Genomic DNA, 27,059 nt, shown 5'->3' on the forward strand with positions numbered 1-27,059 from the left:
GAATCGGGCTTTCAATGTTGATTTGGGCCGGATTGAAGCGTTTAACTTTGAGGAATTTACATGGGAAAATTCAATCAAATTTGATATATATAGCTTTTTTTTTGTGTGCATTTTTTTATGGGTTTTTTTTTGTTGTTTTCCTTTTTTTATGGTTTTATTTTCAAATATTTATCAAAATATTGCTTCTGTATCCCATATTTTTTTTGTATACGTTTATTTATTCTATAGGAGTATTTTTATGAGGGAATTTTTGTCTTTTTATTATTATTATTTTGGTAAACATTTTTGTAAAAAAATTTTAATTCAGTAGTTGTTTATTATGCATTTATGTGGATTTTTGTGAGGGCTTTTCAGTCATTTTATGTGTTTTTTTTATTATTTTTATTATTATTTTTTTTGAAATTTTTTTTTGTAAGGAAATCAATTCCCAGTATGCATGCAGGTACTTGAGTACATATGCTCTATCATGTTTTTATCTGCATCATGTTTTCTCAATTTTATTAGTATATTTTATTTTATTCAGCATCACGTTTTCTTCAGTGGTGATATTTTTTCTTAGTTTTCGTTCTGTTTTAGGGTTTATTTGAGTATTTTGTTGTCGATTTTGTGCCCTTTGTGCGTGTCTTCGTCTCGGTGAGTACCTGATTTCAGGTATGTATTTTTCCGTTTGCTTCAGTATCACGTTTTTTATATATCGTTTGGTTCGAATTTTTTCTTTCCTTCAGCATTTGGTTTTTTGTGTTGATTTCTTCTTTTTTTTCTTTTTCTTAGGATTTTTATAAGTTTCTCGTTGTGGATTTGTGCCTCTTTGTGATGTTTTCGTATCGGTGAGTACCCGGTTTCAGGGTTTATTTTTTTAATGTATATTGATTGTTAATTTTGCTTTGTATTATATATTTTTCTGTCGTGGGTGGTTGTTTTTTAATCTGTGTTAATGGTGGTTTTTATTTTTGGTGCACGATTTTATCGTTAGTTTTTTAGTGGGGTTTTTGTCAGTTTATTTTTTGGGAAGTTTATGGGTAGTTATTTGTAATTTGTGCTCTATATATATGTATATCTGTTATTCTTTTTTCATTTGTGTTGTTTTTTTTTTATGCAGTGCATTGTATATTTTAATTTTCGAAGTTCTGTCATGGATCACTCTGGAGAAACCGGTGGTGTTTCTGGTTCTGAGAAGAAAATTTCTGGTATAGTAGAGGATGAATCGAAGAATGTAGGGGATGATATTGGTGAGATTCTTCCTCGAAGGAGTAACATTACACATTTGAAGTCTGTTGCAAGGAAGAAGAGTAAATCCCCTTCCTCTGTTGCAAGGAAGACAAGTAAATCGCCTTCCACTGTTAAACAGACGAAGGATTCGTGTGCATCTGGTAGTAAGGATGTTGGAGATGATTCTCATGAGACTAAACATGTTGTGGTATGTGTTTTTTTTTTGTAATTATTATAATAAAAAATTGTTCATCTGTTTATCTTTCTGTTATTGTGTTTCACATTCGGTGGATTCTGTTTGTTTTATTTTTTTATGGTTGTGTATCTGGTCTCTTGTAGATTTGTAGTTAATTTGCATAATTTTCAATTCTGTTTTGTGTTTGTTTTATTGTTATTGTTGTGTTTTCTTTTGTTGTTAAACTGTTTTTTTTTTTTGTACCTGGTTTCATGTGTACCTGGTTACATGTGGATTCTGTTTGTTTTATTTTTTTATGGTTGTGTATCTGGGTTCTTGTAGATTTATAGTTAATTTGCATAATTTTCAATTCTGTTTTGTGTTTGTTTTATTGTTATTGTTGTGTTTTTTTTTTTTTTGTTAAACTGTTTTTTTTTTTTTTTTGTACCTGGTTTCATGTGTACCTAGTTACATATGTACCTGGTTTCATGTGTACCTAGTTACATATACATATACCTAGTTACATATGTACAGTGAACGATTTTGCTTAATGAGTTTTTAACTGGTTACCTTAGTGAATGAATTGTTTTTTTTTATATGTATATTTCAACCATACAAAGTTAAATACATATAAGTGGTTTTATAAATGTAAAGTACTTATCAATTTTTCATGTTTATATTTTTTGAAACTGGTTACATGTTTAATTGTTTTGTTTTTTTCTGCAGGCTCATTTAAAGATAAACCCCTCCAAGAGGTTTGGTAGTAAGGTTCAACATTTTAATGACAAGAGTGTCATTACTAACTTGAAATCTAAGTTGACGAAAAGTCAGAAATCATTGTTTAAGAAGACCCCATTTGGGCACTTTTTAGAAGTATGTGATATTCATTTTCAAACTCAACTTGCCCAGCTTGTGTTATTGAGAGAGGTCTCTCATGAGAGGGAGGAAGAGGAAATGTGGTTTAAGCTTGGTCGTAGAGTGTGTAGGTTTTCTATTGAAGAGTTTGCTCTAGTTACGGGTCTTAGATGTGATGGTGATTTTGATTTAAGTCGTTTTCAAAAAAAGAAAGTTTTGTTTAAGAAAAAAATATTTGGCCGTTTTGTTGGTAAGGTGTCAAAGTCTGAATTACGAAATGCTTTTATTAGTAAGGATCTAGTTGATGATGAGGATGTTGTCAAATTGGGTATAGTTCATATCCTAGTTAACTTTTTGTACGGCTATACTAGTGATAAGTTGGTTGATGATTTCTTTTTTGAGATGGTTGATCGAGATTTTTCTGAATTAGCAAATATTAGTTTTGGCAAGTTTGTATGGGATAGGAGTTTTCATTATTTGAAAACTGCTTTGAAGGGTGGGAATAAAATCTTTGATGGACTGTTCGTTGATGGGAAGGTTGGCCTTCACCCTTACAAATTTCTTGGGTTTCCCATTGCTTTTCTTGTATGGATATATGAAAGTATAGCTGAGTTGAGTCCTGAGTTTTGTTAACGGGATGGGAAAAAATTTCCACGTTTGTTGAATTGGAAGAGTACAGATAATGCCTTATATGCAAACTTGGTGGGAAAGGTTTCCAACAATCAGAAGGTATAATCTTTTTGTTTTGTAACTGGTTTCTTGCTGAATTTGTTTTATTCATTTTTGGATTTGTGTTTGTGTACCTGGTTTCAGTTGATGGTAACCAGTTTTCTTGATTTTGTATATATATATTTTTAATTTATTCAGTTGACTATCCTGAATGTCTATCCGTCTTCTAAGGAGAGAAAGAAACTGGCAGTAAAGAAGTTTAAGTTTGAGCCTCTATACTTGCCGAAGGTGTGTGCTGAAGATGGAGACAGTAGTCCGGGTACCCAGGTACTGGTTAGTTTTGTTGTTTGTTTTAGTTAAAAAAAAATATTATTTTGTTTTGAAATTTATAGGTTTCTTTTTTTTTTTTTTTTTTTTTTTTGCTGTTTTGTAAAATATTTTATTTTGTTTTTTTAGGTTGATAGTGAAAAGTTGAGATTGATTTGTGAATCAATCTCATCAATAAATGCATGCCAAGAAACTATTATTAGTGACATTGCAGTTATGAGATCTGAGTTCGTGGGGAAACTCAGTGATTTATCTGCAATGATTGCAAAATTTGTTGCAAAAAATTCTGAAAAAGTTGCAAATACAAGTGATGAAAGTGCTGGTTTTAATGAAGGGAAAAAGCCAGCTGATTTTGATAATGTTTCCAGTCCTATTTCTGATGATTCTAAGGTAACTTGTTTGTTTTTATGCTTTATTGTTTTTTTTAACAATTTTTAGTTGTAACCAGATTGTTTTTTTTTTTTTTTTTGATAGGATTGTGGAAATGAATCAGCTGAAGAGTCTGATGGTAGTAAGGTAACTGGTTTATGTTTCTTAATAGTATGTTGTGTTTTTGTAGTTGTTTAGTGTAACCAGTTACTATTGTAACCAGTTTCATTATTTCTTTTAGAGTGTCGAGAAGGATTTAAATGAAAATTTTGATGCTGTTTATTCTGGGTTGGAGTTGTCAAATGTTGTGGGTGGAGATAAGGTTTTGTAATTTATTTTTGTTTTTGTTTCTTGTATTATTTTATTTAAAATTGAATTTGTTGTAATTGATTTTATTTTTATTCATTATAGGATTTTTCAAAGAAGCCTGAGTTCAGTTCAGTTGGTTTAAGTTTTGAAGAAGTATATGTGGATCCTGAGATTTTGAATGTTATTGATAAAACTGTTAAGTATGCAGAAGGAGAAAAGATATTTAGTGAGAGTAAGGATGATTGGAAAGTTGTGATGGTTGGTGATGATAATGAAGTTCCTGTTGCTATTGAAAAGAGGGAGCCTAAACCTAATACTCATGTCAAATCTTCTTTTGTTACTGAGTTTGGTTCTTTTGATGTAAAAGAAACTGTGAAGAGGAAGGGAGAGGAAGTGGTGATTGTTAGAGGATTGCTTCCATTTGAAAATGAAATTGGGCAGAATGTTTCAAAGAATGATTGCCTGGATTATATTTCTTGGATTGAGGATAAAATGAATTTTAAGAATAAGTATGTTTTTTTATATTTTGTTTAATATTATTATTCTTGATATTTAATTGTTTGTTAATATATATATATATTTTTTTTAAGGAAGAAGAAATTTTATGATGTCAATAACATTATCAATCCACCAATGGATTATTCTTTTGTTAAAATTTATGAGAAAATGTGGTTTTACAAGCTTCAAACTTGTGGGGAGGACCTTATGGACACTGTAAGTAACCAGGTTTTTGGTATAATGTTTATTTATTAGTATTTGTTTGTTTAGATTTTTTTTTTTTTTTATCATGTTTAAGACAAGTAACCAGGTTCCTTTTAGTACTGTGTGTAAATTATTTTTAAATTTTGGGTAGTAACCAGGTTCTTTGAAGCATTGTGTGTAACTTGTTATTTTTTATTATTATATATTGGCTAGTAACCAGGTTCTTGGTATAATGTTTATTAATTAGTATTTGTTTGTTTAGATGTTTTGTTTTTTTTTTGTTGATCATGGTTAAGACAAGTAACCAGGTTCCTTTTAGTACTGTGTGTAAATTGTTTTTATTATTTATGGGTAGTAACCAGGTTCTTGTAGCATTGTGTGTAACTTGTTTTTTTTTATTATATATTGGCTAGTATCCAGGTTCCTAACTTTTGTATGTTTATTTATTTTTTGTAGCATATAAATGTATGTTTTTATTACTTGAGGAAGAAGATTAAGTTGATTGATGTTTTGAACAAGAGGGTTACAACTACAGACTCTTAGTTTGATGCAACTATCAAGGGTTTGTATGATAACTTTGTGGCAGCCAAATGTGATTCAAGCAGCATTCGTTTTGATAACCTAATTTCAGATTACATTATTGGTGAATATTTGTTTTGTAACACTCCTTGGGTGGATGTGGATCATGTTCTTTTTCCCGTGCATGTGAAGGTTCAGTTGCATTGGGTTTTTATTCACTTTTCCATTAAGAGTAGGATGTTAACTGTCTACAATTCTTTGACGGGGAAGAAGAATGAGAGTATTGCTTTGCCATATGTGAAGGCTTATTCCGTTGTTTTACCATATTTTCTAGATTTTTTTTATTTTTATTGTTCTAGGAAATATTTAGACTTGAATGTTGGTCCATATTCTGTTGGGAAGAAGGATCCAATTGATTTTAACTTTGCCAAAGACTTGCCATTTCAAGAGGATAAGTAAGTAACTGGTTTTTTGTATATTGTTGTTTATTTTTCTATTTTGTTTGTTTTTAAATAATTTCATATGCTGTTTTTTGTGTTTATTTTTTATTTTTTGCAGTGATTGTGGAGTATTTGTTATCAAGTATGCTGATTTGTTTATCCATGGGAAGATTGATGACATCCCGAAGAACATGGCTGCCAAAATTGCTACCTATCGTGATTATCTTGCCATTAACTTGTATAGTCATGCAAAAAATAAGCAGATTGGTGGGTACAAGACAGAAGATGATGCTCCATCAAAGAAATCAAAGAGGACGAGGAATTATAAGTAGAGATGTTGGAGTTTTTTTTTTAGCTGTATTAACGACCATGTCTTTTTTTTTTCTTTGTTTAATAGTGAAGTTGTGGTTTGTAACTGGATACTGTTTTAGTACTGGACTTATGTATGGTTTTTCTTTTTTTTTTTGGTCAATGTAAAGAATTGGTTTCAACTTTTGGCTTAATATAAAGTTTTTTTTTAATGTATTTTATTTTAATGTGTATGTTTTTTTTTTCAATAGAGTTGGTGATTTTTTTTTTTTAAAGTGTGAAGATATTGTTATGTACATGTTTTTTTTTCATATAGGTTTCGATTATTATTGTATGAAGATGGTGTAACCAGTTACTTCTGTGTTAGATTGTAAAAGCTATATGTTTCAGGTAACTGGTTTTTGTTTCTTTAGTTTTTATTTCTATTTTTTGATTTATTTATGTTTGTTGTGTTTTTTTTTGTGTGAACGATTTGTGGTTATATAACTAGGTTTTTTAAGTAGTTGGTTTTATTAATATATAGTCGTTTGTTAAATTTTCTTATAGTAACTGCATTTTTTTTATATATTTTTATGTGTTGTAACCAGGTACTTGAATTTTCAGTTTTTGAATATCTTGTGTTGGAACCTAGAAGTTGAGTATCAATTTTATAATATTTATGTTTTTTGTGAAAGATTTCTGGTTATACAATTAGGTTTTTAAATCGTTGGTTACATGTATATGTAGTTGTTTGTTAAATTTACTTATAGTATCTGTTTTTATTTTTCTATAATATGTGTTGTAACCAGGTACTTGAGTCTCCAGATTTTGAATATCTTTGTGTTTGGAACCATGAAGTTGAGTATCAAGTTTATAAAATGTAAAATGTTTAAAAAGTTTGTACTTTTATTGAAGTAGAAAACATTAGGATACAATTTTATTTCATCAAATGAAAATATTGAAATTGTAGTATATCTATTCTTTAGAAAATTATTTGTCTATTTTCTTTGACTTTGTTGGGTTTCGTAGCTTTGGGATTGGTTCATTCCTGCATGTTTTTCTATTATGCCCTTGTTGCGCGCATCTTCCACATTTTATTTGCACATTTGGTTCTCCTCTAGATCTGATTCTTTTCCTTCTAGGACGGCCTGGTGGTTTTCTTGATTTTGGTGGTAGAACAATTATGTTTAAAGTCTCTGGCAGTGTCCATTCGCTTTCATTTGGCAATGGATGAACAATTGAGTCATATGTTGCTTTCATAGTTGTAGTTTTGTAGTAATCAGCAACATAATCATATGTTTTCAGCCGTGTTTTGGCGAATACTGCTATTGCATGTGCACACGGTATTTCGTCTTGTTGGAATCTTTTGCATTCACATGTTTTCTCCATTAGGTTGACCAAAAAATTTCCTTTCTGTTCAACCACAACTTGGTACAGTATAGTGTTTACTGGGAAGACCTGTTTATTTTAGTAGAGAAACACATGTTAGAAACTGGATACTGTGATATTTTTGAGTAACTGGTTACTAAAAGTTTTGGTAAATAATATTCAGTGCTCAATATATGTCAGGTACCTGAAATTTAATGGCACGAATAAAGTTTTCTCTAAGCACAGTTTCAGTATCTGTTGTTACTTGTGTGAATGTTCCGTTTGCTTCGTTACCATTTTTCCATACCCATTTTTGAACTAAACTTCGAAGGCCCTCCATCATTGTAGTGATTGGCAGCGTTCTTGCAGCTTTCAATGCAGCATTTATTGATTCAGCTATATTTGATGTCATCATTGTATATCTTCTTGTTGGAGCATGGCATCTAGACCAAGTTGAATATCCAATTTTTTGTAAATACGGTCTTATGCGTATGTCAATCTTGTCTATTTCATGCATGTAGTGCTCAAATGATTGTACCCTGTATGCCTTTGCTGCTTTGACAAAGTTTAGGTTTAGGTCCTCCCCATGGATACCAAAATTGACTTTGATGTTGTTTAACAGGTGGAATATGCATGCTCCATGGAAAGCTTTTGGGTATACATCGTCTATAGCATTTTCTATGCTTTTATGCCTGTCTGAAATGATTGCCATACCTGTTTGCAAAATCACAATGGAGTAACTGGTTATTATGTCTTAACTGAGTAACTGGTTTCATTAATTTATATGACTGTTATTTTTTTTTTAAACTGTTTTCTCTATTTTATTGCTGGATTATTATTAAACTGATAATTTTATGAGTTTAGTTTGTTTCAATAAGAATATAAAGAAGAAAACAGTACCTTCTCTTTCTCCATGTGTCTCTTTTAGCTTTGTGAAAAACCATAACCATGATGAATCATTTTCAGAGTCTCCTATTCCAAAGGCTAATGGGAATATGTTGTTGTTAGCCTCCATTGTTGAAGCAGTGAATAAAGTTCCCCCGAATGATGTCTTCAAGTAAGTTCCATCTATCACAATGACTGGCCTACAGTGTTTCCATCCTTTGATGGAATTTGCAAATGCTAGGTACATATATTGGAAGTGATCTGTATTGTCTGTAACTAGGTGTGTAATTGTACCTGGGTTCGAGACTTTTAGCATGTGAAGGTAGATGGGAAGTTTTTGGTATGAATCATCTTGGTTTCCCCTTGCCAATTCTAAAGCTTTTTCTCTTGCTCTCCAGGCTTTTTAGTACCCCATTGAAACTCCAAAATCATCTAGCATGTCGTTGATTATGTCATGTGGTGTGTGTACTATCTTTATTGACATGTATTTTGATTTTATTAGTTCCCCAATGACATTGCAATTAACCTGCCTGTGGTCTTCCATAATGATATCCAAGGAGCAGGTGTGAGTTTTTACATACTTGCTGATTTTAAATGTTTCTGTTTTCCTGAACTTTGAAGCTCTAAGTAACCAATTACAATTGTCATCCACACAGGTTACCAGGTACTCTTTTGGTTCAGATCTTTTTGTCTTGAATTGGAAGTTGTGGATCATAACATAATAACATAGAGCAGATTTTAAGAGCTTTTTGTCCTTATAAATCTGGCCTTCTTCAACTTTGAAAATTTTATGATTAGTTATAATTTCTGTTTCTTTTGTTTTCTTCTGTTCTCTCTATAATAAATTATGCTACATCATCAGCTATGTCTGTAATATTTGGGAAGGTTTGTACCTGGTTATTTCTCGTGTAGGTTGCTTCGTGATATTGTAATTCTGTAGCTGAATGCTCGTTGATTAGTTGAAGAACTAGCTTTTCTAAATCTGTGTTATGTTTTTGTGTTTCTTCTTCATATGTAGTGTGTTGAACAGTTTCAGCTATTGTTTGATCAACAGTGGTGATGCATAGTGGTAGCTCAGTTACTTCATTTTGCTTCTTTTTCAGCTCAATGTAGAATAAGACTGAATTGTCAGTGAGTAATTTCATTGGTGGCATACCTGGTGATAACTGGTAACTCAGCTCAATATTTTGAATATTGCATTTTATTTCAGTTTTCACTAAATGAACCAAATTGTTTAGAGAACAATTTGTTGGTATTATTAGTCCAGTCATGGTGTACTCATCATACTGATATCTATCTGTCCATTTTCCTCCAAAACGAATCAATGTCATTATGGTCTCCATATCTGCAATATAGCACAACATAATTTTTAGTGATGTTTAAAATGTATCTGGTTGTGTTAGTGAATGAATATTATTAATGTTGAAATTATTTTAGTAATTGGTTTCTTTTACTGAATCGAGAACTATTTTCCAGGTTCCATAATTATTTATGTTGCATTAAATTCTGTTTTTGTGTGTGTAACTGGTTACTTTAGTGAATGTGTTGTCTTTTTATTTTTATTTTTTATTTTTATTTTCAAATATGCAAAGTTTAAATTATATTGTGTAACTGGTTTCATAAACGTAAATCAGTTTGTATTTTTACATTTTTCATGATAATTTATTATGCAGAATGTTATTATTATTATTTTTCGTATGTAATTGGTTTCTGTATTTATTTTGTTGTTATTTTTATATTATTTTGTAATATTTTGAATTATGTAATGTTGAACTTTTTTGTGATGTAACTGGTTTCACGTGTGTAATTAAAAAAGTTTTGAAACAAGTAGTTTGAGTCAAGAATTTTATCAGGAAGTAATTTGCAGATTCTTTGTGTAAATATTTTGCATGTCGTATATTTGAAGAAAGATTTGCTTACCTGTTTGAGAAATTATCAAGCTTTTGCTGATGTGAACGAACGTAAAAGTAGGGGATGTAATCGGAGAAGAAGATCTGTCGGAGAAGAAGAAGAAGAAGATATGAAATTGAATTGAATTTTTAATTGGATGACTGGAGAAAGGAGACGATGATGAGAGTAGCAGCCACCAATTCTTGATCGGATTTTGATCGGAGACGATGATGAGAGTAGCAGCTACCAGTTCTTGATCGGATTTTGATCGGAAACAATGGAGAATATGAAGCTGTGATCGGAAAAAATAGTCGATGAATTGCTGTACGCGGACAAAAATTTTCTTGATTGGCAGTGGGCGAGAAAATTATGGGAATCTGTTTGTTTAGTTTATGGGAATTCCATATTTATATTTTTGTATTAACCGTGTATTACCATATTTAGCTTAATTATTTTTTTGTCCATATATATGTTAAGTTTAGTTAAGATTCCCATATTTATGTTAAGTTCTCTTTAACTTTTGGGAAATTTGCATATATATATATATTGTAAGTTAATAAAAAAAATCTAAATATACAGTAATTAAAATTAATTACAAATATACGGTAGTGGATGATGCCAACTAATAAATGATTTATTGGTAAATAAGACACCCAAGCCCATTCAATAATACATGTAATTTTTCATCCTAATAAATTATTAATGTTTTTAGAAACTAATAATATAATTATTAATTATTAGTATTATAAAAACCAAAATAACTAATAATTATAAAAACTAATAATTTGAATACTATTTATTTAATAATATTATAATATGACCAAATCTATCGCCATAAATTTGTTTGTTGGTTTGATTATTTTTAAAACATATACTCTTTTAACTAAATTTGTTGACCGCGTTTTTGGATAACGACGTGAGAACGTAAAAAACGATCAAGCCTTCAAGAGAAATAAAACGACACAGACGGTTTTTTAACAGAAAGTAAATAACACAACAATATTTATAGTGGTTCAGCCCCAATATGTTGGTAATAGCGTAATCCACTTAGAGTTGTGATTATAGATCCGTACTCAAGATCAGATGAACTGAGCCAACTGAGTTTCTTCAGTACAGATTACAATAATACAATAATTTTTCTAGATACAAGCACTTTCTCTCTCTAGAAAACTCAGACCCAAAATTTCCCAAAAAGTCTCAAAAGAAGAAGAAGCCTTTCTGATCTCATAAGCCATATATTTATAGGCTTCGGATCATACATCTGATATCCCCTAGAATCGGGATATTTCATTATATTTATTATATATAAATTACAAAAATATTCAAAATTTAACAGAACGCCCAATTTGTGGGGAAAAGTGAGATATTCCCGCGTGTGCCAAGACCGGTTCTTGTTGAAGCCGTTTCTGGGAATCTTGACTTAGTCCTCCTCTATCCGGTCGACCCATATCTCCTACTGACCATTCATGCAAGTGCTGGTCGGACACATGCATGCTGAACATATGCAAGTGCTGGTAGGACATGCATTTGCTGGTAGGACATGTATTTGCTGGTAGGACATGCACTCCTCTCCTCTAACATGGCACATTCTCTGGTCTAGCATGCCATGTCTCTCCTCTAGCATGGCACTCTCCTCTAGCATGTCATGTCTCTCGTCTCACATGGCACTCTCCTCTAGCATGCCAGTACTGGTAGGACAATGTCACTCCTGGACAGCAATGTCACTCCTGGGCAGACAAACACGTGACTAGTCAGACAAGGTCATGCCTGGTCGGTCATGACACTTCTCAAGCAGTCAAAACTCTTCATCAGTCTACCGGGTCACTTTATCACAACTCTGAGGAGTCAATGTATTTATTGACTATTAAATGTGTCTTTTACGGAGCATGTACTGCCACTTGTCACCTCTATTGCCACGTCATCGATCTCCATTTTTTGGGGATAACAAAATTAATTAGAACAAAAAAAATATTTGGAAAATAAAATGTTACTCGTGAAAATCAATCCAAATAAATATAAGTTTTTCTTGGACAAATAAATAAATATAGATTTTAATACTTAAAATTTGGTCATCATTAATTTACTAATTTGAAAAATTCACTATCACCATAACATACTATTTTCTTTTGTTAACATATTTGTAGCAATGATTTACAGAGTTAATTTATAAGTAAAATATTCAATTTTTGTAACTATAATTTACAAAAATGTTAGATGTTAGAACAACTAATACTAATATTATAACAAGTAGTGACAAAACTATTATAATTAATAATAAAATGGTTACATGCAATAACTAAAACTCATTAAAAAGTATAAATTTTAGTTACAAGATTGTAATAAGTAGTAACAAAACTATTATAATAAGTAAATAATTTTTACAAATTTGTAAACAACAATTACAGATTGATTCATAACAAAAAAAAAATCTATTTTTGTAACAAAAGTTTACAAAACTGATTCGCAAATAAAATTATATTTTTCAACTAATATTTGCATAAATAATTTATGGAAATCTACAAAAATGCACTAAAAGTTAAAAAAAATGAAAAATACGATGCATTACAAAAATACGGAATTTTTGGATAAAAATACGGAGGGGCAAAAGTGTAAATACAGAGTGCTAAAATCGTAAATAAAAGTGGTAAAATACAATTTATGTGATCAACGTTTACAAACTTGTAAATATCTGTTACAAAATTGTAAACATCTATTACATGTTTGTAAATAATATTTACAAAAATCAATTTTAGAATTGAATTTTTTTTGCACATAAAACTTACAAACAAATTCGTAACTAAATTTTTTATTTTTTTAATAACAGTTTACAAATCTAGTTTCATCACTAAGAAATATATTTTTGTAACTAACATTTACGAAAATAATTTATCGTTAAGAAATTGTAACCAAAATTTACATAACAAAATTATACTTTTTCATATTGTACCAAAAATTACAGGAACCATCATATTTATACTATACAACTCAAGAATATAAATTTAAGATATTCATTATTTATAAAAGACTTTATTAAAATGAAATCTACAAAAATACATTAAAATCTAAAAAAGATATGAGAATCTATTACAAATTTGTAAATATCAGTTACAATTGTAAATATTTGTTACAAATTTGTAAACATCTATTACTAAATGGTAAACAACTTTTACATTTTTGTAACTAATATTTAGAAAATTAGTTTAAAAAGAGATTAAATTGTAACTAAAATATTTATTTTTGTAACTAATATTTACAAAAAATATTATACAATTTTTATTAGCATAATTGTAACAAATATTTATAAATATAATTTAAAAATATTAAAATAATAATATTGTGACGATCATTAACTATATTGTAACATATAATTATTAAACCAATAACTTATGGATATTGAATTTGAACACAATAAATAAAACATAAATTTATTTAGTTTGATCAATTTTTTTAATTATTTATCCTTTGTTATTTTTATCTCATCTTTCAACATATATACTACTAATTTATTGATTGACTTATTAAAAATAAGTTTATTTTTAATAGTATCATTATATGTTTTCTTGAAGCAATATCATAATTATTTTGTTTATATAATGCTTTGTTAAACTATTTAAACATAGGGTAAAAAGTAAAATATTAAAAAAAAAACAAAGAGATAGAGGAAAAAAATAAAATAAAATGTAGACTATGAAAGACAAAAAAAAATGGAGAATATTAGCAAAAAAGAAAAAAATAAATTTAGTTGATATATATTTATATATAAGTAGCATATTAAAAAAATATTTATACAATTGTTGGAATCATTGTGTGGGTGATTCAGCAAAAAAAAAATAATTGTGGGTGGAGACTAAAGCAGAAGTCATAATTATGTGCCAAATGAGAGAGAGCGATTAGTTATATCATAAATTTGTTATTATTTTATATAAGCGCATATTTAGATTTGTTTTCTCAAATACCGTACAATTTGTAATTTTTCCTTAACTTTTTCTAAAATATATGGTTTTCTTGTTTAAATATTAATTTTCACATATTTTTGTATGAATTTAAAATAGAAGAAATTACACAAAATATGATTTTTTTTTTTTAACTTTGAAAAATATGTCAGTTTTTTTTTCTTAAGTTTGTTATGGCATATTTTTTTGTTTACATTTTTATGAGAGTTTTTTTTTTCATATATTTGTAATATTTTATTTGTATACCATATTTTATTTATTTTTATAAAGTTTTAGTGATTAGTTTTAATATGTTTTGAGGTTATTTTTATAATTTTAATCTATTTGTATTATTTTTTTATCATTCATATTTTATAAAACTTTTTCTACATTATTTTTTGAAAAAAAAAAACTAAGAGCTTCATCACCATGTTTTTTATTTCAATTTCTTCTTCATTTTCTTCCATATTTTATATTCTTCAATCAACATTTTATCCGCAGTAATCGGTTAACACTATCAAAGCAATTTTAATTTTGTTTATGGTAGTAATTGTATGCCACTATCAATTTTTTTTTAGTGATGTGCGGTAACTGGTTACAACTATAAAAATCAATTTTATTTTTTAAGTGGTGTTGTAGTAACTGATTACAACTATAAAAATAATTTTAATTTTTTTTAGTAATGTAACATTATCAAAATACCAACTGAATTGTAACTGGTTACTTAGTGAGATTTGAAAAAAAAACTGATACGAGAAAAATAAACTAAATTGATCGTGAAGGTAACTCGATACAGCTAGGTCCGACAAAAAAATAGATATGAAAAAAAAGAACTAGTTGCGATGGTAACCAGTTACTTAGCCAGACTTGGAAACAAATAGTATCCAAACAAAAAAAAAACTAAATTTATCATAATCATAATTGGTTACAGCTAGGTTTGAAAAAAAAATCAAATAAAAAAAAAAACCAATCACCATGGTAACTAGATACTTAGTCAGGTGTGAAAACAAAATTAGATTTAAACAAAAAAATATATTAATTAATCATTATTGTAACTAGTTACAGCTAGGTCTAAAAAAATCAAACTTGAATAAAAAGAATCAAATGCCATTGTACCCGGTTACTTAAACAGATCTGGAAAAAAAAAAAACTAGAAATCAAAACAGATCGTGACTGTAACCAGTTACAGTTAGGTTTAGAAGAAAAAAATTAAATATAAAATGCAAAATCATATTTTAAATAGTAAAATTAAATGTGAAAAAGAATAATAAGAACTAAGAGAATATGAAAAAAAGCCAGATAAGAAGAAGAAGAAGAAGGGCGGAGCTAGCATCGTCAGCAAATGACTGAGATGAGGGAACCAAATGAAGGAGGAGAGAGAAAGAAAGGAGAAGAGAGAGAGAGAGATATCGTGAGGGAGAAAGGAGAGAGTGAGATAGAGTTTTGTGTATTTATTATTATGACAATCTATTTTATATTCTATGGAATTATCATGTTTAAAAAAAAAATCAAAGCTTACCGTATTTTGTATAATTAGTTTTTTCCCATAAATATAGAAAGTATATTAATTTTTCTCATATTTACGTAAACTTTTCTTTAAAATAATACCACATGTGTTTAGTTTTAGTTGAGTAGTTTTTACTATTTTTAGGATAATTTTGTAATTTCACCCAAAGTTAAATTATAATTTCATTTTTTTTTATGTTTTGATATTTTTATATTACATAATTGTTTTATTTTTTTATTTTATGTTTTTTATATTTTTATTTTATTTTTGGCCTTACCATGTTTATAATTTTTTTTAATGTATGCTGGGACGGAGCCATATTTTTAGGTAGATGGAGGCTTATTTATTTTTAATAATTTTAGAGGGTTTAAATGTTTTTTATTTTAAATTTAGATAATTTTTTTAATTGTAAGGGATTTAAATGTAATTTTTTTAAAGTTAGGGTTTTTTTTTAATTTTGGGGGGCTTAAATGTAATATTTTTTTAATTTAGAAGAATTCTTTTAGTAATTTAAGAAGTTTAAATGTAATATTTCTTAAATTAAAAATTTTATAGGGGCTTAAATGTAATTTTTTTATATTTGTGACTTTTTTATAATAAAACTATTTATATATAAAAAAATTATTAAAAAAAAATTAAGTGGGGGCCACTACATGGCTTAGTCCATTTATGTATGTATTTTTTTTCTAATTTTTTTAGTTTAGGTCATTTTTTTAGAATCATTTTTTCACTTTTTTTATTGTGCATGTTGACCCTCGATTTGGTCAACTGACACGGAGTCAAATGCTTGATGTGAATGGATGTGTTGAAATAGACTTAATAGCAAAACCAGTAAAAGACACAACAGATTATAGTGGTTCGGCCCCACGAAAATGGTAATGACCTACGTCCACTTAAGCTATTATTGATATTAGTTCTCAAAGGAGTGATCAAAGAACTAGGGTTCTCTGAGTTTCACAGACCTGAGAGAGATGAACAATACAATAGTAAGATAATAGCCTTAATTCTCTTGTAAAGCGTAAACTTAAATCAGCCAAAAGTCCATTCCTTGAGCTATTTCTCTCTATTTATAGGCTCAAGGAGGGTTACACGAATCAGTTACACATATTCTTTCCTAAATAATCGGATCATCATGGATCATGGGAGATAATCTCGGATATGATTGCAATTGTACAAAATTATCTCTAAATATATGGAGTATACGACCAAGTTGGTCGTATAAAAGCTTCAAATGTTACGCCAGGGAATCTCACTGGTCGATGGTCGAATAAACCTTCTGCCAGGTGTCAGCCACGTGTTAAAAATGTCTGCCACGTCACCCGTGCCTATTTTTTGGATAACATTTGCCCCTCAAGTTTATTTATTACGACCAGCAATAAATAAACTTTAAGGAAAACGACTCTTCGATTACCCCACCAAATCTGTCAGAGTAGTTCGTGCATTCTTGGAAAAAGTGACCTACCCCTGTCTAATCACGACTTTTCGGTTCCCAAGCAATCCATTGGCGGCTATCACTTTTCCCCATGCTTTGAAAAGAGGAAACTGATGATTACCTCTTTTTTCATGCCACAGAAAAAATATATATAGCCTCCCCAGAGTTTCCTTTTTCTTTTTACGCAAGCTATTTCTCTATCAAGAAACCCGAAGTCAGAACCTCCATTTTCTCTGAAGATCACCTTTCGACGTTCCAAGAACCGCCAGTCGTTCGCTCGCCTACACTCGGAATTTCTTCCAGCCTTCATAATCTTTGCTTCGGTAAGTTTCATAACTTTTTTACTCTTTATTTTTCTTGTGCATGTCGCTGCGAGTTAGCTTTTAGGTTCTAGTATTGCCTGTGTTCTTGAGTAGAAATGCATGAAAATAGGGGATTTATCGAGTGATGCTAGATAGGATGGTGTATCTTTGCCATTTAAGAGTTGTGAATCAGTTTGATAGTCGAGATCTTAAATTTAGGACGTAAAATCGAAGTTTACTTCGATTTTTATGCTAGTTGAAAAACTGAGTTTTTCCCGCCCTTACAGGAGTTGAAAAAGCTTTTTAGAAAAACTTTTTACTTTCACTTTTTGATTTGTTTTTCAAACTGTTCGTGTGAAAAAATTGGTTTCTTGTTAGAATGCTGTTGTATAAAAGTTTGACTTTTATACACGACCAGCATTATTCTAACCATCTTTCTAGATTCTCCATCCTCACCTCCCCATTTTTCTGTCCGCAGATTTTAATGCCAGATTTATGGGGAGGTGAGCGGCCTATCGAAGACGATCTTCTTGCGCAACTGCTTGAAGGCGAAGAATAGTCTGCTCAGCACGTTCACGAGATTCCATTCTCAAGACTCTCTTCTTTCAGACCTCAACCATTACCATCCAAAATGGCCCGTTCCAAGTCCGTTGGCCAAAAGAAACAAAATCCTGACCATACTTCAAATTCTCCAGCTCAACCTCATTTGCAGGCTAGGGTTCCCTCGACCAGCGGTCGAGAAAACATTGTCCCAGACCCTCGCATTCAGGTTAGGGCTCGCCCTCGGCATTCAACCCTTCCTGATGTCGAGTGGTACCTTTCTCCATTAAGCCAAGTAACCCCCAAGATGCTTGCGAATTATCTTAGGAAGTATCCTCTCACTGGGGTCAATCTCAAGATCCCCACTGCGGACCAGAGGGCTAACTTGCTTGGAGGCGCTTACAGCGCCTGGTCGAGGTATCATATAGAGGCGGGGGCTACCCTTCCTCTTCGTCCCTTCTATCAGGGGGTGGCGAACTACTTCGGTGTCGCCCCCTTCCAAATTACTCCCAACGGATATAGAATGCTTGTTGCACTCTATATCCTTTACAAACTTAAAAAATGGCCAGAGCCTACTCATCATGAGGTCAATTACCTTTTTGACCTTAAGTCCAACCCCCAACAGTCTGGGACAAGGTTTTTTCATTTTTGCCACCAGGAGATGAACCGCACATTCTTGCGTGACACCGCCCATATCTCCAACGTGGGGAAATACAGTCAGGAGTATTTCCTCACGCCTGACATGACTGCAAATAACCTGGCCTTCGCCCTAGGAGGTAAATGCCCTTTTTCTACTAGTCGTTGTTTTTACTTAGCGATTTTCCTTGTACTTTTCTAAAATATCTTGTGCTTTTCAGGACCATGGTTACGCCCAGACCTAACACCAGACATGGTGTTGAGGTCCAACACTCTGGCTTGAATGACTGATGCTGAGAAGAGCGTCAAGTCTCTGGTCACCGAAGAGAACTTAAGGCTATCTGGCCTCCTGACCTCTCATCAGGATATGAGGGAACCCACGACGGTTAGTGCCACTATCGAGGGGACTCCCGAGCAGCAACCTCCAGTGTCTCCTCCTCGATGGAGACCGACTGGGGTTACGATCAGGGAACCCACTGGCACTCCCTCTGCAGAAAGGCCTTCTGCCCCTCAAGGGAAGGGAAAACAAAGGCAGTCGAGACTGTCATAGACTTAGACGAGTCTTCAGACGAAAACGATATTGTTATTTCACTCTTAGATAACTTGCCAATTCCTTGTCATTTATTTGACGGGGACGACAATTTTACATATACTCCAAATCTAGGGCCAGACTTCTTCATGCCAGAGAGTGAGTGTATGACTAGTAGAGTCAATAGTGTAGCGACAAGTAGTAATAGCTCGGGTATTGGTCTTTGTAATTTTCTTTATTTTTTTTCTAATGTGCCATAACTTGTCATCTACTTTTTGCTTACTGTCTGCATATTTATCTCTTTCTGCAGAAATGGCCTCCGCAAACATTTTCGACTTGTACAACACTCAGGAGGAGGAAGAGGTTCCTCTGGTCCGAAGGAGGAAATCGGCTAGGAAACACGATGGCGAGTCCAGCCAAGTGCCCCCGGCCAAAAAGAATCGAGCAGCCGATCCTCCAAAGGATGGGCCCTCTGGCCAACCGTCTGCCCAAACTTCCGCTCCTGCTGAGAAGGAGATCCCTCCTGCTGCCACAAATCCTTCGCCCGCGGCTCCGAACGAACAGGCCCAACAAGCCGAACTTCCTGGGGCCAAACTCTCAAGCCGCTCCCTGCGATCAGCTAAGGATCACCTCGCCCATATCCTTAAGCATGACCGTTGCAGGGAGGCAATGGCTAAGGCTGAAAACATGGGGGTCGACCAGATTCTCAACAGGGCCCTTAATGAAGTGGCCAGTGTAAGAACTCCTTTCCTTCTTTTGTGATTATAGTCTTGATTTTTCCTTCTTTTCAGTTTGCCTAACTCTTATTCTTTGTTTGCAGGCCATGCTGACAATGACTGCTGCTCGTGCCCGCACGGGTGCAAGTATCGAGCAGTCTTGAGCGAAGCTTATTGAGGAGCTTCAAGCCGCGGAGGCTAGGCACGCTGGGGAGCTAGAGGTGGTCACCCAGCAGAAGGATTCCTTGGTCGCGGAGCTGGCGGAAAAGCAAGCTTCTCTAGAAACTACCAGAAAGCAGAGAGATGACTATCAAGATGCTAGCCGGACCTCCTGGCGCGAAGTCAAAAAACTTAAGGAGGAGCATCTTGCTAAGGACACGACCAATGCTGTCCTTAAGAGCCAGGTGGAGCAGGTTAAGCTTACAAATGCCAAGGACCTGGAAAGGTACAAGAACGCAACACTTCGGTGTTTCTATGATTTCTAGAAACACAATCAAAGTGCCAACTTCAACTACCTTCCAGAGGACGCTAGGAAGGCTGAACTGGCTCGTTGCACTGCTAGGTTGGCTAATGAATAGAGAGCCAGGGTTCCTGCTTCCCCAGACATTCCGTCGGCCACCGGAGTGGAGGGAGGAGAAGCTGCAGGAGGCGTGGTCGATCAGAATGCTCCACAGGATCCTCCTGCTCCTCAAGCTCCATAAAATTTTTCTTTTATATTTCTTTAATCACACGACCTACGGGTCGTGATGTAAATACTGATTTTTCTTTAGTTTTGCTGCATGGGCAGCTCATTTTACTTTTACTTTTGAACAATTACATCCAAGCAGTACTGCTTGCGGTGTAAAAGAATTCCCTTTGATATTATAATATTTCTGCTTATTATAACATCTGTTCGCATGACCAAACTTAGCATAGTACTTTGGCTTGATTTAACAAAATATAAAATTTGAAAAATACTCTAAGTACCGTAGCATGCTTTCACTTATTTTGTTCATGTGTTTACATACCTCTTGGTATGCTTTGCTATCGATGTACCTTATATGCCCCCCAAGTGGCTGAGGAGCTTTAGGTCCTTGGTCACTTGCCTTGACCATGACCTGTGCGAACATTACTGCTCGGTATAAAATGCAAAATTTATAATACAGCAAAACAACACACGTCTTTACGAGTATGAATGTCTGCGCACAGTCCCTTATAATTCTCGTATTAAAATGGACTAAACATGTCTTTACGAGTGATCTTTAAAAGATCTTACACTTATAAGCGATTACTCATACAACATGACTAACCCTTTTTCAAAACTTGTAAAAAGTAAAAATTAATACAAGCCAGTCCTTTAAGAAGGACTGTTTATTGATAATACTTGCGCAGGTGTTCTCCGTTCCAATAGCGCGGAATGAGATCTCCATTTAAGCGTGCAAGTTTGTATGTGCCTGGATGAAGGACTTCTTCAATCTGGTAAGGTCCTTCCCAGTATGGTCCGAGTACTCTAGCAGCCGGGTCGCAGGTGTTTAAGAAAACTCTTCGAAGTACTAAGTCTTCGACGTTAAACTTTCTTTCTTTTACTTTAGAGTTAAAATACCAAGTGACTTTTTGCTGGTACGCAGCTACTCAGAGTTGGGATTTCTCTCATTTCTCCTCAACCAAGTCTAGGGACTCCATCAACAGTTGGCTATTTTGGTCTTGGTCGGATCTAACTCGACTGGCAACATGGCTTCATACCCGTATGCTAAGGAAAACGGGGTATGACCTGTTGCTGTTCGATGAGAAGTTCTATGCGACCAGAGTACTTCAGGCAGCTGTTCTGGCCATGCTCCTTTAGCTTCCTCGAGCCTTTTCTTCAGGGTATCCTTTAGTGTCTTATTTACCGCTTCGACTTGCCCATTTTCTTGCGGATGCGCAACTGAAGAAAATCTCTTGATGATTCCATGCCTCTCGCAGAAGTCTGTGAATAGGTCACTGTCGAACTGGGTGCTGTTATCTAAGATGATCTTTCGGGGCAATCCATATCGACAAACAATAATCTTGATGACAAAGTCAAGCACTTTCTTTGTTGTTATAGTAGCGAGTGGCTCAGCTTCGGCCCATTTGGTGAAGTAGTCGACTGCTACAACTGCATATTTTACTCCACCTTTTCCTGTTGGCAAGGACCCAATTAAATCGATACCCCATACTGCGAAGGGCCATGGACTTTGCATATGCTTTAACTCATTAGGAGCTGCGCGTGGGATCTTGGAAAACCTTTGACACTTATCACACTTTCGCACAAACTCCATTGAGTCTTCGTTCATAGTCGCCCAGAAATAACCTTGCCTCAGAATCTTCTTCTAGTCTTTCTAAAAATTAAAAAAAATCAAAATTTATTTTTAAAAATATTAATTAACAATTATAATTATGGATCATTATGTTAATCTAATAATTAATATTAAAGTAACTATTTATGACTAGTAACCATTAAAAATACCTCATATATATATAATTTAAAAAATATATAATATATACTTATAATATATTAAATTATAAAATATATACTTATATATAACTAAGCAAAAATTGGGAAAATAAAAAGTTGGATTGGTAATTCTCTAAGGATGATACAAGTATTTGTGATCATAAAAAACAAAAATAAATTGGAAAAAAATTGGTTCTTGACCTTAGTATTCTTTAGTAAAATAAAAGAATCGGACAAATGATATCCTAATTTTTAAATGATAGGGCAATTGGGGAAAAATGCAAAAATTGTTGGTTGAATGACAACTAGAGGGGGGTTGTACGGGGTTTTTGTCTTAGATTAATGTAGTCACTACTTGCTTTAGTCATATCATGACAAAAGTGGACGACGCAGGCTGACGAGGATTGGATAAGAATCGGCGCCGGTCTGCGTGTTCGTGTGTTGGCAAGCTTTAATGCTTTTGAACCATTCATTGTACACCTGTCAAACCATCATTGGCTATATCAACAACACACCCACTATCACTATAATGCGGACGCGTGTATGGTACACTATTGTAAGGTCACTAATTTAACTGTAGTTAATTTTCTTTCTCGATCTCAAGTCTTAACACGACAACCATTTTAGTATGGATTTTCTTTGAAACTTGTCACTAGCACAAAGAGTAAGACACGACAAATGACAATCAAAGGTTTTTTTATTTATTTTTTATTTTTTATATCCTTGTATTGGTGTAATACTTTAAAAATCCACTAAACATATAACAAATTAATTTTGTAACATACACGTATGAAGGTTGAAGGGACACCAGCACATAAAAAAAAATGTTGATATTATAATATGATACAAATACTATCAAGTTTTAATTGGTTTGATCAAATCAAAATCAATAATTGAGTGAAGCAGGGTCACAAGGGTGAGGAGGGCCCCACTTCTATTTGAGGACAAACTCGAGGTGGGCAAAAATTGATGTGCATAAAAAAAGACTTATATTCGTTTGTTGGAGTTGAGGATTGAGATGGTGATATTGGCAAATAAAACCGGCAAAGGAAGGATCCTAGAAGTCATCATACTCCGATTTTATTCGTTGAGCTCTTAATTTTTTATTTTATTTGGACCCATTGGATTAAGTTTGTCATTTCAGTGGGCAATTTTTTCATTTGGTAAACTAGTAAGAAATTTTTAAGGATTTTATATTATATAAAGTGAGAAAGATAGAAGCTTTTTTTTTTTTTTTAATGTCCGTGAGAAAGATAGCTGAAAAAGGAAATACTTATTTAAAAAAGAAATCAGTTTTATGTGACTCTGCGAAGTTGTGTGCTGCTAATGCTGCTTTGTAATTTTTTTTTTGGGCTTTTCGTTTTTGTTCTTACAATCATCACAGAATTTCAGATTAAAAAAACTGATAACGATTGATTGATGGGTTTGCCTCCCCAGTTCATTTCTCATCACAATTTTCAGAAGATATTTTCTTCCAAATTTTATTTTCAAAATCGAAATGGGTCGTCGGTTCTCTTATACACTACACCTCACTCTCTGTCAATATATGTATAATCGCTCTTTTTAGAAATACCCATTTGTTTTCGTTGAACTTTCTCCCCCACCCTTTTCGATTCTTGGCTTCCATACCCGAAATCATCGAGATTTACGAGTGGGTTTTCAATGAAAGTTACTTAAATTTCTGGGTTTTCTTTTTTCGCGATTTTTTTGTTTGTTTCTGGTCCAAAAATTTGATTATTCATCCTAACGAGCGGAGAACCGCGATTTACATACTTTGCCACATGGGATTGGGACTGATTCGAAAACCGAGGAAAGGCAAAGATTACAATTTTGAAAGATTAGGAAGATGGAATCGCAATTGGGTATAGTTGAACAGTCGTTAAATAGCTCTTACTCGCTATGGGTTCGAGAAGCTTTGGACGAAATCCCAGACAACTTCACGATCACCGATCCTTGTATCTCCGGCCACCCGATCGTTTTCGCGAGCCGTGGGTTTTTAAAAATGACTGGTTACGCAAAGAGCGAGGTGATTGGAAGGAATGGTAGGATATTTCAGGGTCCGAAGACTTGTAGAAGATCGGTTATGGAGGTTCGTGAGGCTGTTCGGGAAGAGAGAGCTATTCAGATTAATTTGTTGAACTATCGCAAGGATGGGAGACCCTTTTGGATGCTGTTTCATATGTGTCCTGTTTTTAGCAAGGAAGATGGGAGAGTCATTAGCTTTATCGCGGTTCAGGTTCCTCTTTCGAGACGAGCAAGGCGTTCGGGAGCTGGGTTCTGCAGAAGTGGAGTTAATTTATTATCGGAGGAGGCTTCTAGGATAAGCGACGTCGTTTATGGTACATGTAGAAGAGAAGTATGGTCGGATTCTTTGTTGGAATTGAGTCGTGTTTGTGCACTTGATTCTGTTTTGGGTTCTGATGTTTCAGGTATGTTTGTAACTAGTTTAGTTTATTAATTTGTGTTACACTTTCTTGCATATGTGTTCTTGATTGAAGTGTTCACTTCTGCTTTTATTTAGCTTTATGCACTTGGGAAACTTTTTAGTTCTCCTGACAGCACAACTCATCTCACTGTTTTAACGAGCAGAAAGGGAAATTGAAGAACCGTGCGAAGCAAGTGATGTAGACAAGAATGAAGCTGCTTCTGCCATTAATAGAGTATTGTCTGTGCTAACCCACTATAGCGAGTCAACCGGCAGACTGGTGTGTGGAAAGAGATGCGGCTTATCTGGGGTGGGCCTTCTAAGTTCGTCCTTAACTATTTCTCTTGGTAGAATCAAACAAAGCTTTGTATTGTGAGTTATTGCATTTTCTCATCATCTTCCTTACTTTTAACATAGGGGCTTAACTTACAAAGATTGCTGACGTGTTTATGTTGTGTTTGGCTTCAACGTGATTGCGTTCGCATTGTAGGACTGATCCACACTTATCTGACATGCCAATAGTTTACGCAAGTGATGCCTTCTTAAAGTTGACAGGTAATTAGAAATTGTAATCCACTCAAATATTTTGGGACGACATCACAGATATGATACCCAACTCGGGTTGGCAAATTTCTAATGTCATTTGTTTACTTATACAGGTTATTCCCGGCATGAAGTATTAGGGCGCAACTGTAGGTTTCTGAATGGGGAGGATACAGATTCCTTAACCGTGCATAAGGTAAAACCCATCATAATACATGAACTTTGTCATTTGGTTTGAATACTTGATGGAACTGATGTTTTATCGAGTTATGGTTTCATGTTTTGCTTGCTTTTACCCAGATAGAGGAAAATATTCAAATGGAACGAGCATGCACAGTACGTATCTTGAGTTACAGGTTGATTCTTATTTCTTTACCAAATATCCAATATGTTATTATGATAGTCTGCAACTTTCTCATCTGAATTTTAATGAGATGTATTGCTCTCCATTTTCAGAAAGGATAAGAGTTCATTTTGGAATTCTCTTCACATATCACCAGTTCGTAATGCTTCTGGGAAGGTATTTTACATGCTAGTATGCAATTTTTTTTCTTTTTCTTTTTGAAGTAGATTAGTTTCAACTTGATAAGACCTTTCCTTAGGAGTGAACTGCGGTAATGCATTCATTCCTTTTTATCAATAATATAGCCAGGCCAGAATTTGTTGAAAAAAAGGAATCAATGTGCATAATCAGTCATTTTGCTATGCTGGTGACAATTAGACAAATGGTTGAAATGGATGTAGAAAACACATCAAGGTTATCATGACAAATTTAATTTTGTTCTTTGACCAAAAAGTATTCTGAACCAATGTTGATATGTACCAGATTCGTTTCTTGCTGTATATTGGCGCAGACAGACACAGAGTTCTTGAATGTCCAGTGTACACTTTGTGCTCAGTCTCCGTTTAGAAGCATTATACTATACGTACTATAACATATTGCTTATTGTCTTATTGTTAGCAGGACAAAATTAGTACAATACAATTTTCATATATAACGTATGTGTACGTATGCATGTATATGCAACAAGTTGCAGCAGGCAGGGTAGCCAATATGAAGATTTCTTATGCTGCTTAAATTGTTTGACTGTTCAGATAGCATACATTGTGGGTGTTCATATGGAAGAAAGCAGTTATAACCAAGGCCAACGTGGACTGAGCCCTGAGATGAAGCAACTTAGCACAGTTGGTGCTGTTAAAATTGCAGTGAGGAGTTCATCAATGGGAGCTGGCTCGTCCAAGTCTTAGCACAGCGTTTTTAAAATCCTGATTCCATTTCTGGTGTTTTGAGTCCTATGATTTATGAACTTTTAGTAGCTGATCTTATATAAGTAGGAAAGCAGAGATTAGAGGAAGTTTGGTTCGGTTACTCGACCAGATCCTGGCTAAGTACATAAATATGTAAAAGTTACAGTTAAAAAAAAAAAACAAGAACAAAGCAATTAGCGTTGCAACTTTGAAGTCTGGACTTTATATATTTGCTCATCGGATGACAATCTGGAGAGGTCGTTTTTGATCTGCAACGACATACCAAGTCTTAAACGATATGACCAATATTTTGCCATGAACTATTGTTTCAAGTTCACTAAGGATCTGTCTACCGCTGCCGAATTTTAGACCTTGAGCCATATGGAGAATAAATATTGGGATTTTTCCATAAAATACTTCATTTTGCTAAAATAATTTACGTTTTTAAGGTCAAAAACAGTAAATTTTTATATATTTATTGTTTTGTCTTTTATTTTTGTGTTGTTATTTAAGACCCAAAATGTGACATACTTTACGGTAGTTGTAGTAAAAATTGGGCGGTCGATCCATAAAGAGGTAACTTAAAATTAAAAAATTAGTAGAAAAATAGCAAAAAAAAAACAAAAATTAGTAACTGAAATAAATAAAAACTGAAATGAAAATAGATTTGTGATTTTCTTGTTGTCTTTTTGATGAAATGATAAAATGAGACAAGTGAAATGAAAATAAGGTATAATCAAGAGTTGGAAGTAGTATAAAGGTTTTAAGAATCATCTATATGTTTCTTTAGTT

At 33.0% G+C, this 27,059-nt stretch overlaps 3 protein-coding genes across 7 annotated transcripts; 2 read left to right on the forward strand and 1 right to left on the reverse strand.

The window, feature by feature from the left end:
* Window positions 1-159: 159 nt before the first annotated feature.
* LOC133823123 (uncharacterized) lies at window positions 160-4,482 on the forward strand. Of its 3 annotated transcripts, none has more exons than XM_062255725.1 (6): window positions 160-827; window positions 1,100-1,417; window positions 2,111-2,968; window positions 3,107-3,235; window positions 3,365-3,625; window positions 3,710-4,482. In XM_062255725.1, exons 2-3 carry the CDS (start codon window positions 1,133-1,135, stop codon window positions 2,870-2,872), a joined length of 1,047 nt encoding a protein of 348 aa, XP_062111709.1. In that variant the 5' UTR covers window positions 160-827; window positions 1,100-1,132; the 3' UTR covers window positions 2,873-2,968; window positions 3,107-3,235; window positions 3,365-3,625; window positions 3,710-4,482. The 3 variants fall into 3 exon arrangements, with proteins under 3 accessions (XP_062111709.1, XP_062111708.1, XP_062111707.1); XM_062255724.1 differs by lacking the exon at window positions 160-827 and having other exon boundaries at window positions 834-1,417; window positions 3,710-3,926; window positions 4,016-4,482; XM_062255723.1 differs by lacking the exon at window positions 160-827 and having other exon boundaries at window positions 834-1,417.
* A 2,370-nt stretch (window positions 4,483-6,852) lies between these two features.
* Window positions 6,853-8,245, reverse strand: LOC133825009 (uncharacterized). The gene is made up of 3 exons (XM_062258013.1): window positions 8,131-8,245; window positions 7,436-7,944; window positions 6,853-7,320 (listed from the first exon to the last, which is right to left on the reverse strand). The coding sequence occupies exons 1-3, from the start codon at window positions 8,243-8,245 to the stop codon at window positions 6,853-6,855; spliced, it is 1,092 nt and encodes a 363-aa protein (XP_062113997.1).
* A 14,829-nt stretch (window positions 8,246-23,074) lies between these two features.
* Window positions 23,075-26,545, forward strand: LOC133823124 (protein TWIN LOV 1). 3 transcript variants are annotated; one of them, XM_062255727.1, is made up of 7 exons: window positions 23,075-24,480; window positions 24,641-24,848; window positions 24,967-25,031; window positions 25,136-25,215; window positions 25,320-25,375; window positions 25,476-25,539; window positions 25,846-26,102. In XM_062255727.1, exons 1-7 carry the CDS (start codon window positions 23,898-23,900, stop codon window positions 25,927-25,929), a joined length of 1,140 nt encoding a protein of 379 aa, XP_062111711.1. In that variant the 5' UTR covers window positions 23,075-23,897; the 3' UTR covers window positions 25,930-26,102. The 3 variants fall into 3 exon arrangements, with proteins under 3 accessions (XP_062111711.1, XP_062111712.1, XP_062111710.1); XM_062255726.1 differs by lacking the exon at window positions 25,846-26,102 and adding an exon at window positions 26,115-26,545 and having other exon boundaries at window positions 23,079-24,480; XM_062255728.1 differs by lacking the exon at window positions 25,846-26,102 and having other exon boundaries at window positions 23,076-24,480; window positions 25,320-25,355; window positions 25,476-25,501.
* The last annotated feature ends 514 nt before the right edge of the window (window positions 26,546-27,059 follow it).

Source organism: Humulus lupulus, chromosome 3 (genome assembly GCF_963169125.1).
Source record: "Humulus lupulus chromosome 3, drHumLupu1.1, whole genome shotgun sequence".
In the NCBI taxonomy this organism is placed as follows: Eukaryota; Viridiplantae; Streptophyta; class Magnoliopsida; order Rosales; family Cannabaceae; genus Humulus; species Humulus lupulus.